The sequence below is a fragment of the Oncorhynchus mykiss genome, chromosome 17 (genome assembly GCF_013265735.2).
Source record: "Oncorhynchus mykiss isolate Arlee chromosome 17, USDA_OmykA_1.1, whole genome shotgun sequence".
In the NCBI taxonomy this organism is placed as follows: domain Eukaryota; kingdom Metazoa; phylum Chordata; class Actinopteri; order Salmoniformes; family Salmonidae; genus Oncorhynchus; species Oncorhynchus mykiss.
In genome coordinates, this window is record NC_048581.1 from 32,282,631 (window position 1) to 32,299,410 (window position 16,780).

The 16,780-nt window shown below is 39.9% G+C and overlaps 1 protein-coding gene across 14 annotated transcripts in view; it reads left to right on the forward strand.

Annotated features, from left to right (window-relative positions):
* The window catches only part of LOC110493739 (kinesin-like protein KIF16B), a 30,960-nt gene that overhangs the window by 951 nt on the left and 13,229 nt on the right, over positions 1-16,780 (forward strand). For 12 of the 14 annotated variants that reach the window (XM_036949740.1, XM_021568183.2, XM_021568184.2 and 9 more), the window contains exons 2-19: positions 677-746; positions 1,215-1,328; positions 2,551-2,667; positions 4,727-4,824; positions 5,391-5,500; positions 7,222-7,364; positions 7,658-7,826; positions 8,139-8,270; positions 9,948-10,123; positions 10,525-10,590; positions 10,786-10,845; positions 11,021-11,140; positions 11,292-11,343; positions 11,479-11,616; positions 12,192-12,274; positions 14,328-14,416; positions 15,493-15,525; positions 15,851-15,904. In XM_036949740.1, coding sequence (XP_036805635.1) covers positions 677-746; positions 1,215-1,328; positions 2,551-2,667; positions 4,727-4,824; positions 5,391-5,500; positions 7,222-7,364; positions 7,658-7,826; positions 8,139-8,270; positions 9,948-10,123; positions 10,525-10,590; positions 10,786-10,845; positions 11,021-11,140; positions 11,292-11,343; positions 11,479-11,616; positions 12,192-12,274; positions 14,328-14,416; positions 15,493-15,525; positions 15,851-15,904 — 1,824 coding nt within the window. The remainder of the gene's footprint in view (positions 1-676; positions 747-1,214; positions 1,329-2,550; positions 2,668-4,726; positions 4,825-5,390; positions 5,501-7,221; positions 7,365-7,657; positions 7,827-8,138; positions 8,271-9,947; positions 10,124-10,524; positions 10,591-10,785; positions 10,846-11,020; positions 11,141-11,291; positions 11,344-11,478; positions 11,617-12,191; positions 12,275-14,327; positions 14,417-15,492; positions 15,526-15,850; positions 15,905-16,780) is intronic. The other 2 variants (XM_021568189.2, XM_021568180.2) reach the window with 1 other exon arrangement.

Sequence of the window (16,780 nt, forward strand, 5' to 3'; positions counted from 1 at the left end):
CCTATGTTAAATGTGGGTGTGTGAAATATGATGCACAGATGCCAAATAAGTAAGATGCACTATGCACCTGTAAAAAAAAACAAGGAAGGATTCTGAAGGAAGTAACCTTTCACACATTTTTTTGACCAAGCAGCCCAGAGTATAACCTGATCCAGTTGGCATCGTGTTGATGGTAATCTGTTCGTACGGTTTTATTTAATTCCAGTATGTCTTACTGGAAAGGCCACTAATAATTCAAGCTTGAACTGAATACTTCCACAGAGTGACTAGGAAGAGTCGTACCAAGAAACATTTCCTCCAGACTTCTAGTGATCAATTAAGCAAATAAGAACTGAGAGGATTCAGTTGGGGGCATTCTTCCAGATCCCAGACGGCCCCATCTTAGAGAGAATGTAGTCTTCTACAAAGATAACGATGCCCAACATAATAGATGAATTAGTCACAGTAAATTTGTTTACTATGTTGTCTTTTGTTGCTAATGTAACGGGTACCTTTCTTGTTGGTCCAATTTGTGAATCACAAAGTACTGCAATGTGGTACAACCTGAAAGTAATACTTTTCTTACTCTGATGCTCCTCCATTGGTTCACTGTCTCTGTTGCATCATGGTTTGGCCCAGAAAGGGAAAGCTTAATTATTTGGAAGTATTAACCTGTTTTATGTTTTTATTTTTACAGGGAGAAGGATTTGACTGCCAAGAACATAATTGAAATAAAAGGGGACAAGACCACCATTACAAACTTGAGGGTAATTTTAAGTTTTAAACAGCCTTTCTACAATAATAGCTAGGCCTGTATTTCTTTCTGTTTGGCAGATGTTTAGCATAAAGTGTTATTGAATATTATTTTTTTTAATACTAGTTCAAATTCATCAGTTTATTTTAAATGATTTGGTCTTAACATATGATCAGTGAACATGCCTCGTGTTCGGGGCTCCTGAGTGTCACAGCGGTCTAAGGCACTACGTCTCAGTGCTAGTGGCGTCACTACAGACCCTGGTTCGATTCCAGACTGTATCACAACCGGCTGTGATTGGGAGTCCCAAATGGTGGCGCACAATTGCCCGAGCGTTGTCTGGATTAGGGTTTGGACGGGGTAGGCCGTCATTGTAAATAAGAATTTGTTTTTAATTGACTAAATAAAGGTTAAATAAATGCAATTGCACTCCGCTTTGTGTTTACAGTATATTTCAGCCTATTTTGTTGTATTTCATTAGATACCAGATGGCATTTCCGGCGATTCGATGAGGGAGAGAAAAAAAACCTTCACCTATGACTTCTCCTATGATTCCGCCGACAGTAATAGCAACACTTTTGTCTCTCAAGAAAAGGTAAATGTCATATTTCGGTCGGAAAATGTGATCTTTTTTTTCCCTCCCTGTTGTTGTCCAAATCCGATTATAGTCAAAGCAGCTTACATTTGCCTCTGTTCAGGGGTCATTACATTTTATTTTTTTTTACTTGTAGGACATTTTTGTTATGGATGGAAGTTTGAGTCAAAGCAGTTTGCTAATGTTCTGTTAGTCTACATGTTGACTCACAAGCTTCAGACATAAGATATGACTTACAGTTGTGCAACTTTTTATTTTATTTTTATCATAATATTTCATCATACAGGGGTCAAAGTAGATTTAATTTCTGGTTCTGTACCTTCTCACATGCGCACATTTTGTTTTTGGAGGCCTAAACAGAATGACTTAAGACCTCTGTGGGCCAATTGGTAAAGAACCGGTTGTTTCATTTGAATGTATTTATTTTTAACGTGGCATTAAGATAACCAGTCATTATGTTTTCATCTGATTATCAAACAATTGGATGACAACGCTCTTGTAAGCCTGGTTACCTGCGCACGTTCCGCTACTCTAAAATAATTCCTGAATGTATACTGTGCACCCGCCATTAGAATAATGGAAAGAGACATCTGTAACAAAACAACACCATGAATGACATTCAGTGATCATTTTTGGTCAGGCTTACACTTGTAGCCTGAATTGCTGCGTCTGTCCACGTGCATCTCGGTCACAGCCACTCTTCTGTCTTTGCAAAATGTGTTATTGCCCAACTGCATTGCATTTTAGAACGTATTCCACACGTTTTCAAGTCCATTTGCTAATTTTTCAGGTGGGTGACAATGCGGTAATGATACAGTTTTCTTGGAATCTTTGTTTTAATTATTGTGAAAGGTTCATGTTCAACTGGCTTACTTTCACCCTTGGCATAATGTCAGTGCAGTATCAACAGTAACACAGCCTATGAGTTAACTCTTATAAATATGTTAACATTTTGCATGCTTAAATTCCATATTTTTGAGTTTGTGCTGTATTGGCTAGTTTCTTTCTTTCACTGACTGCTTAAAGTGAGATCTGTTTTAGCTAGTTAGATCTGGGGCCTGTTCAGGTTGCCGCAACTTTACAGACCATTCAGATCTAAATGTACTGTTTGGAACAAATGAGTCCCTGTCATTGTGAGTCATATCAGCTACATTCCAATTTGCCAACGCTCTGAACATTTCACCTTTTTGAACAAGGCCATGTTTGCCCTCTTCCTTTGTAGGTGTTCAAAGACCTGGGCTCAGATGTCCTCAAGGCTGCGTTCCAAGGCTATAACGCCTGCATCTTCGCCTACGGCCAGACTGGCTCGGGGAAGTCCTACACCATGATGGGAAATCCAGTGAGACGAACATTCCCTTTCTTGGCCTGTGGTCATAAAACATATCGGAGTAGGAGTGCTGATCTCGGATCAGGTCCCCCTTGTCTATATGATCTTATTCATAATTATCTAAAAAACCACTCCTACTCTGAGACGCTTTATGAATACCGGTCCTGGATTCCCAAATCAAAGACTGGGCTGTGTTCAGCAGGGCACAACGTTGTGGAATGTTTAAATATACAGTACCAGTCAAAAAAACAGTCACTACTCATTCCAGTTTATTTTTTTGTGACTATTTTCTACATTGTAGAATAATGGTGAAGACATCAACTATGAAATAACACCTATGGAATCATGTAGTAACCAAAAAAAGTGTTAAACAAATCAAAATAGATTTTATATTTGAGATTCTTCAAAGTAGCCGCCCTTGGCCTTGATGACAGCTTTGCACACTCTTGGCATTCTTTCAACCAGCTTCATAAGGTAGTCAGTCACCTGGGATGCATTTCAATTAATAGGTGTACCTTCTTAAAAGTTCATTTGTTTGAGCCAATCAGTTGTGTTGTGACAAGGTAGGGGTGGTATACAGAGGAGCCCTATTTGGTAAAATACCAAGTCCATATTATGGCAAGAACAGCTCAAATGAGCAAAGAGAAACAACAGTCCATCATTACTTTATGACCCAAAGGTCAGTCCATATGGAACATTTCAAGAACTTTGAAGGTTTCTTCAAGTGCAGTTGCAAAATCCATTAAGAACTATGATGAAACTGTCTCTCATGTGGACCGCCACAGGAAAGGAATACCCAGATCTGCTGCAGAGGATAAGTTCATTAGAGTTAACTGCACCTCAGATTGCAGCCCAAATAAATGCTTTGGAGTTCAAGTAGCAGACACATCTCAACATCAACTGTTCAGAGGACACTGCGTGAATCAGGCCTTCATGGTTGAATTGCTGCGAAGAAACCACTACTAAAGGACACCAATAAGAAGAGACTTGCTTGGGCCAAGAAACACGAGCAATTGACATTAGACTGGTGGAAATCTGTCCTTTGGTCTGATAAGTCCAAATTTGCGATTTTTGGTTCCAACCGCTGTGTCTTTGTGAGACGCAGAGTAGGTGAACTGATGATCTCCGCATGTGTATTTCCCACTGTGAAGCATGGAGGAGGAGGTGGTATAGTGGTGCTTTGCTGGTGACACTGTCAGTGATTTATTTAGAATTCAAGACACACTTAACCAGCATGGCTACCACAGCATTCTGCAACAATGCGCCATCCTATCTGGTTTGCGCTTAGACCCACTATCATTTGTTTTTCAACAGGATAATGACCCAAAGCACACGTCCAGGCTGTGTAAGGGCTATTTGACCAAGAAGGAGAGTGTGGAGGTCAGGTCATCTGATTCACCAATCACCCACTTCAACCCAACTGAGATGGTTTGGGATGAGTTGGACTGCAGAGGGAAGGAAAAGCAGTCAACAAGTGCTCAGCATATGTGGGAACTCCTCCAAGACTGTTGGAAAAGCATGTAGAAAATAGGAAAAATAAAGAAAATACCTTGAATGAGTAGGTGTGTCCAAACTTTTGACTGGTACTGCATAATGTACAACGATCATGCCTCTGACTTGGAGATAAGGAATCGGGTCTACTTTGTTTATGACATTTCTGGAACTTTCCACAACATTTGCTTACTCAACTGGGCTGTTTTTGTTATCAGACTATTGGGACTTCAGTCAGTCGTGGAGACCCTAAGCAAATATCACAGTAACGAACGAAGGCTCCGACAGTCCAGTTTTGCTTTCACAAGTCTAGGTGAAAGTGATTAGGGGAAAGTACAAAGTTCATAGTGTCAGTTTTCTCTGTGGACTCTGTTTTGGAGAAAGACTAAAGCCAAATGTGACATATTTAGAGTCTTCCTGTAATGAGTAATGGATTATTTTAAAGAACTGTTCTGTAACATATCAACATGTTTTCTCAGTCCAGTAGAGCCTGTTCAGTAGTCGATCGTTGTCAGACTTATCGTGAACTTAACTTCTGTGTTTGATTAAGCGTTTGCTCTATGGATTTATTTTTCATCAGGGAGATGCTGGTCTCATTCCACGGATATGTGAGGGTCTGTTCAGCCGGATTGCTGGGATGACTCGTTGGGATGAGGCCTCCTTCCGCACCGAGGTCAGGTAAGAAAACTGTGTCCGTTGTTATTCCCTGGAATTTTTGGAAGAATTAATTAAGAAGCTTAAAGGAATAATCCACTCAAACAATATTTTGCTATTTGTTGCATTAATCCACTGTTGATACTGTCCCAAAATGTTGAACATGTCAGCAATAAAGATTTCAAGATGATATAACTTTCAAAACACGTTGTCACAGCTTGTGTGACGCGTTTTGCATCATATGATGTGAAACTCGTCATACACTGGCTGTATTTCTACCTGTTTGAACGGCAATAGGTCCAATACACATGAAAACATTAAATGACCCCGGGAATTGATAGAACATCGTTCAGAGATGCACAAAAACTATATAACATTCAAAATGGGTGGATCTTTCCTTTTCAATGGTGGCTCAGTGAACACTTTTTAAATATATTAAAAAGGGATTGCACATGATCAATAGACGTTCCAGCAATTTGTACCTCATCCAAGAGATGACAAAAAGGGTCCCTTTAATAATAATAATTGGTAGATGTCATCAGGCTAAACTTGACCTCTGAATGACCTCTTTATCCTCTCATTGTCATCAGCTACCTGGAGATCTACAATGAACGTGTCAGGGACCTGCTCAGGAGGAAGTCTACCGAAACCTACAACCTGAGGGTGAGGGAGCACCCAAAAGATGGACCCTACGTGGAAGGTAAGACATTATAATTTTTGGATCATAATCAATATGGACATAAGGGACCTAATTTGGTCTTCCATACTGTATTTTCTCTATTCATTCTAAGACTGATCCCACACCTGTCTGTAAGGCAGAATGATGCTCCCAAACTAATTATAACAGTGGATATCTCTGTATATGAACTCCCTGTGTTAATCCAATCTGACCCCAGACCTGTCTCAGCTAGAACGATGGCTCCCAAACTCATTAAAACTAGAGGTCGACCGATTAGGATTTTTCAACGCCGATACCAGTTATTGGAGGACCAAAAAAAACCTATACAGATTAATTGCACAATTTGATTTATTATTATTTTTATTTTTTGTTTATAATAATAAAAATATAACAATTACAACCATACTGAATTAACACTTTTTAATTTTAACTTAATATATACATAAAATCTCAAATAAATAATGAAACATGCTCAATTTGGTTTAAATAATGCAAAAACAGTGTTGGAGAAGAAAGTAAAAGTGCAATATGTGCCATGTAAAAAAAGCTGATGTTTATGTTCCTTTCTCAGAACATGAAAGCTGGTGGTTCAATATTCTCAGTTCTTCAATATTCGCAGTTAAGAAGTTTTAGGTTGTAGTTATTATAGGAATTATGACGCACCGACTAGTTTTCTCTATACCATTTGTATTTCATATACCTTTGACTATTGGATGTTCTAAAACGCACTTTAATCTCAGGAGTTGATAGGCTTGAAGTCATAAACAGCGCTGTGCTTCAAGCATTGCTAAGAGCTGCTAGCAAACGCAGTAAAGTTTGAATGAATGCTTACGAGCTTGCTGCTGCCTACCACCGCTGTCAGACTGCTCAGTCAAGTATAAAATCAGACTTAATTATAATATAATAAACACAGAAATACGAGCCTTTGGTCATTAATATGGTAAAATCCGTAAATTATCATTTCAAAAACAAAACGTTTATTCTTTCAGTGAAATACACAACCGTTCCGTATTTTATCGAACGGGTGGCAACACTAAGTCTAAATATTGCTGTTACATTGCACAACCTTCAATGTTATGTCATAATTATGTAAAATTCAGGCAAATTAGTTCGCAATGAGCTAGGCAGCCCAAACTGATGCGTATACCCTGACACTGCGATGAACGCAATAGAAGTGACACAATTTCCCTAGTTAATGTTGCCTGCTAACATGAATTTATTTAACTAAATATGTAGGTTTAAAAAAATACTTCTATGTATTGATTTTAAGAAAGGCATTGATGTTTATGGTTAGGTACATTCGTGCAACGATTGTGCTTTTTTTGCGAATGCGTTTTTGATAAATCATCACCCGTTTGGCGAAGTAGGCTGTGATCCGATGATAAATTAACAGGCAACGCATTGATTATATACAATGCAGGACAAGGTAGTTAACTACACATGGTTGATGATATTACTAGGTTAACTAGTGATTGTGTGAAGATTGATTGTTTTTTATAAGATAAGTTTAATGCTAGCTAGCAACTTACCTTGGCTCCATGCTGTACTTGCGTAACAGGTGGTCAACCTTCCATGCAGTTTCCTTGTGGAATGCAATTTAATTGTCCGTAATCTGTGTCCAAAATGGAGTTTACCAATTTGTTATGAAATCGGCCCTAATTAATCGGTCGAGCTCTAATTAAAACAGTGGATGTCTGTCTCTCCATATTATGAACTAATGTGTTAATCCAATCTGACCCCAGACCTGTCCAAGCACTTGGTGCAGAACTATCATGACGTGGAGGAGCTGATGGAGGCGGGCAACATCAACCGCACCACAGCCGCCACGGGCATGAACGACACCAGCAGCCGCTCGCACGCCATCTTCACCATCAACTTCACCCAGGTGGGCCTCTAGGCGAGCTAATGCTACCGCTACTCCAGGAATTCTCAACTCCAGTGCACAAGGGCCGCAGAGTAGTTGTCCTTGTTTGTTAGTTAGGGACTGATTCAGTTGCCAAGTGAGTGGACTCCTAGCCAATCAATGCCATTAAAGGGGTTGCCACTAATAGCATCTGTGTGAGGCACTTAACCATTCTAGGAAAAATAGATCGCACCCACAGTTTAAGTGCAACATTTCGACTCAAAGGTCTTCATCAGACTTCAAGTTTTTTTACGCGTTTTCTCCTTCCTCTCCAGGCTAAGTTTGACGCGGAGATGCCCTGCGAGACAATCAGTCAAATCCACCTGGTGGACTTGGCGGGCAGCGAGAGAGCGGACGCCACCTGTGCCACGGGAGTCCGGCTCAAGGAGGGCGGCAACATCAACAAGTCACTGGTCACTCTGGGCAACGTCATCTCCGCTCTAGGTGGGTAACTGTTATACCAACTGTAATATCAATGAGACAGCAGATACGAGGACATATTCATTAAAGTCGTATAATAATATATTTTTTGTATGGAATAAAAACCCTTATCTGGCAACATCTGCCAATGTCTTACTTCTACTGAGTATGCAGAGTCGTGAGTTTTCTTCTCTGTTGATTTACCTATTGATCAGACCTGGATTCAAATACAATTTGAAATCTATCAAATACTTTGAGTGTTTGCTCTAGCCTGCCTGAAGTGCCAATTATTTTTCTTATTGGTTGATCTGAAATCTTTTCCCTGTCTTGGTCCAGCGGACCTGAGCCAGGACGGAGTGAACACCAACTTGAAGAAGAAGCAGGTGTTTGTGCCTTACAGAGACTCTGTGCTAACGTGGCTCCTCAAAGACAGCCTGGGAGGCAACTCTAAGACCATTATGATCGCTAGTGAGTCCTTAATAATGCAAAATGTTTTGCATTTAATCAAATGTTTCCAATCCTCCCCTTGAAAAGCCCCAAATACACCGGACTCTGAATCCTGGTTTTTACCTGTCCACTTCAGTATATAAGGGGAATCCTGGATTCTCATGAATATATCTCTAGATTAGATCCTGAGCCAGCCATGCTTCTTACTGGGATAAAACAACGGCATTGCTGCGGATCTGACTTTTCTGGGCCCTTCTTCCCGACAGCTAAAGGTCCCGAAGCTTCTGCACATGTGCGGGATTCTCTACTTTAAGCGCAGTCTCTGCTTTACTCATAGAGAACAGGCTATCAAAGCTTAATCAATGTCTGCAAGATATCATCTAATATGATAGTATAACTTTACTTTTAAGACAACAAAAAAAACTTAGGAGATTTTAGCATGATTGTGCAAAATATAATTTTTTTCTCATGTGGCCAAAACAGCATGTTCCACTAGGCAAAATATGTGCTTTGATTTAAACTAAACACAGGTAGACTATCCTATAGTTTAAGACCATCTGCTCAAAAATGTGCACATTTGCTATTTAACTGCAAGACCAGAGTAAGCACATTTGATATTTAATGCCACAGTTTTTGTGACAAAACTATCCGTGAGTTGGAAATGTATTGAACTTTTAGATTTTTATTCAGTGCATGAAAACTTAAGCGAAAAAGTGAATTTTGTGTGCACTACGTCAGCATGCACTGACTTTTATTGTCATGTGTCAGTGTGCAGCGGTAGGATGGAGTCAGGCGCAGGACACAGAACTGAGTAAAATATGTACTTTACTTGAAAAGAAACAACCAACAATTCCACGCAGGGAAACACACCAGCTCACAGAAGTAAAACACCAAACAAAGAACAATCACACACAAAACCATGTGGGAACCAGAGGGTTAAATAGGGAATAAATTATAACTAAATGGGAAGCAGGTGTGTACAATCAAGATGAGACAAATGGAAAACGAAAAGTTGATCGGTGGCAGCTAGAACGCCGCCTGAACAAGGAGGCACCAACTTCGGCGGAAGTCGTGACATTTATCTGCAAGAAGTTTGTTTGGTGGAAACACACCCCTGGTGTAAAACTTCTCATATTTTGTTTGAGGATTTTAGAATATTCTCATTAAAATATTTTTCCAATTGGATGGAAACTTTGCTACAGTCAACATGTTTTTACATGTCATTGTACATTTTAGCTGTATTTTGGATGTTTTCAGGGTATTTTCAACACACTAAAATCACACAAAGTTAACTGATTTAACTCTGGCAGTCCTATCATGCGCAGAATGTGATTAGGCTCTTCAGCTCAGGGGGGGCGGGATGGGGAGGTTACCTCGAGATCTGCAGTCTTTGCCAAAAAACATTAGGGACCCCAATATTTTTACAATTTTACCACAGCAGGAAGCATGAATGTGCTTTGCAGACATTTCTGGGTTCCTAGTCCAGTGTACTTGGTGCTAGAATTTGAGAACATGGCTTTCTAAACACTTGTTAAGGCTGACCTTTATGTATAAGACGCTTAAGTGTGGCGAGTGGCCATAAACTAAATACCTGTGATATGTTTGCAGTCAAAGATACAGCATTAGAACACGGCAAATGTAAAAGTGTTTTGTAGTACGACAAAGGTTTCAAAGATGTTTTGCTCTTGTTTGCTGCAGCCATTTCACCTGCTGACGTCAACTACGGCGAGACGCTGAGCACTCTGCGCTACGCCAACCGCGCCAAGAATATCATCAACAAGCCCACTATCAACGAGGACTTCAACGTCAAGCTCATCCGAGAGCTCAGGGCTGAAATCGCCCGGCTGAAGGCCCTTTTGGTCCAGGGAAATCAGGTGGGGGATTTGTCACACTGATCTAAATTGTTTTTTGTGTGTGTGTGTGCTCAACTATCCTGTCCACTACAACATTTTCTCTGGCCCTTCAAGTGTATTTATTTCATAAACAAAACAGCTCTTCAATACACTGCCTTACAAATTATGTAAAAAACTGTTATTGTACACAAATGGGTATAGCAAACATTTATTTTGTTAATTTATGGGCACATTTTTATAATGCATAACTAGAACATTATGTGTTATTGAAATGTAACATGTCCACCTTTCCAGCTACTGGCCTATGACCTTGTTGTTGTGTTTTAAATGTCCCATCTAATCTAACTAGATCGCACTGACTTAGAGTATTGAGGTGTGATTCAATAATGTGTTGATTGTTGGCTGGTTTTCATCCTTTTCAGATTGCACTTCTGGATTCACCCACTGCTCTGAGTATGGAGGAGAAACTACACCAGAATGAAGCCAGAGTAAGGCCATGTGGATTGTTCCTTTTTAGAGTAAAAAATAAACCTGATTACCCGAAATAAGCTATCGACACTTTGCAAGTGCGGTGTGTTATTCCTCAAATCAATAAACGAACAGGTCAACCATTTTCAGCAAGTTAGTGATGTGATCTCATCTTTGAAATTCAATACAATTTTTTTGTGCTATTTCTGTCATAGGTGTTGGAGTTAACCAAGGAGTGGACTAACAAGTGGAATGAAACTCAGAATATTCTCAAGGTGAGTTGGTATATATTTGTATAAAATGTCTAATTCAATTTAGCTCACAGAATCACTCTGGTTATATACATTTTTTTATTATAGTCAGCTGTGACATTTAATTGACTAAGTCAGAAACCTCAATGAATTCCTAATGATTGACAATATCTGTCCTCCATTGATCTCGTATTTACAGGAAGAAACCCTTGCCCTGAGGAAAGAGGGAATCGGTGTCGTCCTCGATTCGGAGTTGCCTCATCTAATTGGTATCGACGACGACCTCCTAAGTACTGGCATCATCCTCTACCATCTAAAGGTCAGTCACAGTTGATTTGATTATTTTTAGTTATTTTTACAATTAGTTTTTTTTCTCTCAGATTGATTCACAAGTTAATATGTCCTCCTATTAAACTTAAATATAATTTACATGGACTTGATATACTGTATCGCTTTCATTTTTGTCCCAGGAGGGCAGGACATATGTTGGTCGAGACGATGCGTCGACTGTTCAGGACATTGGTGAGTGGCCTCTGTTACATACTCTATCCGCTGTCATACTTTGCTACAAATCGGGACAAAGAAACAATTCATAATGGTAATATATGTGTGCACACACACACACTGTCTTTCCCTCTCATCCTCTCTTCTCTGTAGTTCTCCATGGGCTGGACCTGGAGAGTGAACACTGCATGTTTGCGAACCAGACTGGCACCGTCACCCTGGTTCCACTCAATGGGGCCCAGTGCTCTGTGAATGGAGTGCAAGTGACAGAAGCCTCCCCACTAAACCAAGGTATGCGCTTTTGGTCGCACATTATTTGGATTGTCTGGATTTTCCATCTGTAGATGCTACTCCAATATTATTTTAGAGCATTTGGCAGTACGTCTAACCGGCCTCATATCCCCAGACCACGTGTATGGTCTCGTGTGGGCGAGCGGTTTGCTGATGTCAATGTTGTGAACAGAGTGCCCCATGGTGGGGATATGGTATGGACAACAAACACAATTGCATTTTATTGACGGCAATTTTAATGTACAGCGATACCGTGACGAGATCCTGAGGCCTGTTGTCGTGCCATTCATCTGCCGCCATCACCTCATTTCAGCATGATAATGTCACAAGGATCTGTACACAATTCCTGGAAGCTGAAAATGACCCAGTTCCCGCATACTCACCAGACATGTCACAGATTGAGCATGTTTGGGATGCTCTGGATCGACGTGTACGACAGTGTGTTCCCGGCAGCCAACACAATGATTGTTCTGTGAATGTCCAATCCCACATTTACTAATCTCTAGTCATTTTAGAAGTATTTTTTCTCCCTTATTACCTTTATTCAATGTTTATTGTTCTATTGTGTTTGATAGGTGCTGTTGTCCTACTGGGGAGAACCAACATGTTCCGTTTCAACCACCCTAAAGAGGCAGCTAAACTAAGGGAAAAGAGGAAGGTAACACCAAAGGCACTTTCTCTCAAAGGCCTTTTAAAGAAGCTTATTAGTTGCGGTATTATTCAGTTGTTATAATATTATTATTATTATGTGGATGATCTATGCTCCCCAAGGGTTTAAATCAAGTAAGCCATGACTAGAGGTCGACCGATTAATCGGAATGGCCGATTTACTTCGGGGCCGATTTCAAGTTTTCATAACAATCGGTAATCTGCATTTTTGGACACCGATCATGGCCGATTTACATTGCACTCCACAACTAGACTGTGTGGCAGGCTGACTACCTGTTATGCGAGTGCAGCAAGGAGCCAAGGTAAGGTTCTAGCTAGCATTAAACATATATTTTATAAAAAATAATAAATCTTAACATAATCAGTAGTTAACTACACATGGTTGATTATATTACTAGTTTATCTAGCTTGTCCTGCATTGCATATAACCTGTTCATTTATCATTGAATCACAGCCTACTTCGCCAAACGGGTGATTTAACAAGCGCATTTGTAAAAAAAAGCACTGTCGTTGCACCAATGTGTGCCTAACCATAAACGTCAACGCCTTCTTAAAATCAATACACAAGTATATATTTTTAAACCTGCATATTTTAGTTAATATTGCCTGCTAACATGGATTTCTTTTTAAGTAGGTAAATTGTGTCACTTCTCTTGCGTTCTATGCAACAGAGTCAGGATATATGCAGCAGTTTGGGCCGCCTGGACTATTTCTTCCTAACAAAGACCGCCAAACGGGGGATGATTTAGCAAAAGCGCATTTGTGAAAAAGCACAATCGTTGCAGAAATGTACCTAACCATAAACATCAATGCCTTTCTTAAAATCAATACACAGAAGTATATTTTTTAAACCTGCATATTTAGTTAAAATAAATGCATGGTACCAGGCAATATTAACTAGGGAAATTGTGTCACTTCTCTTGCGTTCATTGCACGCAGCGTCAGGGTATATGCAACAGTTTGGGCCGCCTGGCTCGTTGCGAACTAATTTGCCAGAATTTTACGTAATTATGGCATAACATTGAAGGTTGTGCAATGTAACAGCAATATTTAGACTTATGGATGCCACCCGTTCGATAAAATACGGAACGGTTCCGTATTTCACTGAAAGAATAAACGTTTTGTTTTCGAAATTATAGTTTCCGAATTTGACCATATTAATGACCAAAGGCTCGTAATTCTGTGTGTTATTATAATTAAGTCTATTATTTAATAGAGCAGTCTGACTGAGCGGTGGTAGTCAGCAGCAGGCTCGTAAGCATTCATTCAAACAGCACTTTACTGCGTTTGCCAGCAGCTCTTACGCTGTTTATGACTTCAAGCCTATCAACTCTCGAGATTAGGCTGGCAATACTAAAGTACCTATTAGAACATCCAATAGTCAAAGGTATATGAAATACAAATAGTATAGAGAGAAATAGTCCTATAATAACTACAACCTAAAACTTCTTACCTGGGAATATTGAAGTATCATGTTAAAAGGAACCACCAGCTTTCATATGTTCTCATGTTCTGAGCAAGGAACTTAAACGTTAGCTTTTTACATAGCACATATTGCACTTTTACTTTTTTCTCCAACACTTTGTTTTTGCATTATTTAAACCAAATCGAACATGTTTCATTATTTATTTGAGACTAAATTGATTTTATTGATGTATTATATTAAGTTAAAATAAAAGTGTTTTGTTCATTCAGTATTGTTCTAATTGTCATTATTACATATATATATATAAAAATCGTCCGATTTAACCGGTATCAACTTTTTTTTGGTCCTCCAATAATCGGTATCGGCGTTTAAAAATCATAATCGGTCGACCTCTAGTCATGACTCGAATAGCTTATTACTCATGTAGCCAAGCATTTTGCTGCACCTGCAATAACATCTGTGTACGCGACCAATGAACTTTGATTTGAAATAACCATCTAGTGGAAGGGCACGTTTACTGTAAGCCTTTTAGGATGCAGTCGACTTGACCAATGAGTCATCATGAGGTCAATGGTCATGTTGTTGAACTTTGTTGTGTGTTGGAAATTTTTCCCAGAGTGGACTGCTCTCCTCCTTTAGTCCGTCTATGACCGATCTCAACAAATCATGTGAGAACCTCTCCACAGTAATGCTCTACAACCCAGGGTGAGTGTACGTGGGTGTATCACCTAATCCCAAATCGGCCTCTAGCCCCTACTATCTATGCACTTGTGGAGATCTGAGAGGATTGGATAGCTATAGGCAATATGGCAAACTCAAGAGGGCAAGGTGAAGCTATTCCCATATTGCTTATACTAATTTATTCCTCTCAGATCGCCAGAAGTGCATGGGGAGTAGGCAATAGGGACTGGTTTGGGATTAGTCAAATGTATGCTCCAGCGCATGAATGATTCACCCCAACTCCCTCTGCGCAGTTCCCCCTGCCTTTTCAGGAGTTCCTTTTCCTACATTCGCTTATCCGTTGCTGCTCACCCGCGTGACCACTGACTGAAGCAGTGGATTGATTGTAAAAAAACAATTCAATAAATAAAAATGTGACACTTTCTTTGCTGAAATACAATGTTACAGTGCCCAGTCAAAGACATGTGTTGTGGTAGTCTTTATGACAATCTAGGCAGTTGGCACAGGTGTAGCTCAAAAATGGAAATGGGGAAAATATTTACTTTGGATTGGAGGAGGTCTGTAACATTGCAACTGCTGTGACTCAAGCCTAAATCATGTGAGCTGGTAACGCTGCTCGTCACAAATGCCACATCACACAAACTGTATGGCCTTCATTGATTCTATTACTAACTCTCCAAAAATCTGTTGTGCCAGAGATTAATTTTGCTTGTACAGAACTGCCTGAGAATGCTTTGGTTTTGTTGTTTTACAGCACCCCTTGTGGAGGAAGTTCGTAGTCTTTTCAGTTTTGTCCAATACAACAAGTAATTCCATAGCACTTACTCCTAATTCAGACCTAAACTGGATTTTTTGTTTTTAACCTAGAGCAACCAACTAGGTACCTACTACGTAGGTATGCACACACAGACAAAAAAACAACAACGAAATTAGTAGGTCCAGAGCAACCATGGATATTTTGAGGAATACACAGCCAGTATTTAGTGAACGTTGGTAACAGTTATGGCTGTGTTTTAACTCCTTTGTGTAATTATTGCTCTTCATTGAGTCTAATTTTAAAAGTACAGTAACTCATGTATCTCTGAACCCTCCCTTGGCAGTCTCTTCACTGAAAAGGGGCCCATCTATCTCAGGTAGACCCGACCAGAGTGGTCAATGTTCACTGCTTTGTTTTAACAATGCTAGTGAAACATGACATCTTTTTCACTTTGTCTCCTGGCGCCACTGCTGTTTGTTTGAACATAAGCCGTCATCGTCTTGTTTTTTTGTTATGATTTTGCACGTCGCCCCGCTTGTTTCAAACACTGTTTTGTATGAAGCTCTTTAGTCACGCCAATTGCATCCTTCATTTCTGTGATCATGACGTCTCGTTGAGTAATACTCTAGTGTGTGTGTTTGAGTCCAGTCTCCCTGTCATTGTTTTTAAGCCAGCTAAATGCTATTGGTGTACTTGCCTAGGTTGGAAATTGAGAGGCAGCAACGGGAAGAGCTGGAGAAGCTGGAACACAAAAGGTGCGAGGGGAGACGCGCGCACACACGCATGCTCACATTTTGACTGTACAAAAAGTCCAATGTTGACTCACTAGTCACCTGCAATGCACCACACTGTAGGAACGGTGTGCTTTTTAAAAGCAAATATGCTGACATCACATGATGATTGGAGACTCTTATTGTTAGTCGTACAATACTAGTCATAATAGAAAAAATGCCTTGTTTGCTATGTACAGTACCAGTCAAAAGTATGTCCACCTACTCATTCAAGGGTTTTTCTTTATTTTTTACTATTGTCTACATTGTAGAATAATAGTGAAGACATCAAAACTAAGTAACACGTGGAATCATGTAGTAAACAAACATATTTTAGATTCTTCAACCAGCTTCACCTGGAATGCTTTTCTAACAGTCTTGAAGGAGTTCCAAAATATGCTGAGCACTTGTTGACTGCTTTTCCTTCGCTCGTCATTGGCCTATTGAAAAACAAATGATTGTTCCACTAAGCGCAAACCAGATGACATGGTGTATCACTGCAGAATGCTGTGGTAGTCATGCTGGTTAAGTGTGTCTTGAATTCTAAATGAATCACTGACAATATTACCAGCAAAGCACCCACACACCATCACACCTCCTCCATGCTTCACGGTGGGAACCACACATGCAGAGATCATGCGTTCACCTACTCTGTGTCTCACAAAGACACGGTGGTTGGAACCAAAAATCTGTCTAATTTGGACTTCTCGGACCAAAGGGCAGATTTCCACCGGTCTAAATGTCCATTGATCATGTTTCTTGGCCCAAGCAAGTCTCTTCTTATTATTGGTGTCCTTCATTGTTGAATTGCTCCACTACTAAAGGCCTGATTCACAGTCTCCTCTGAACAGTTGATGTTGA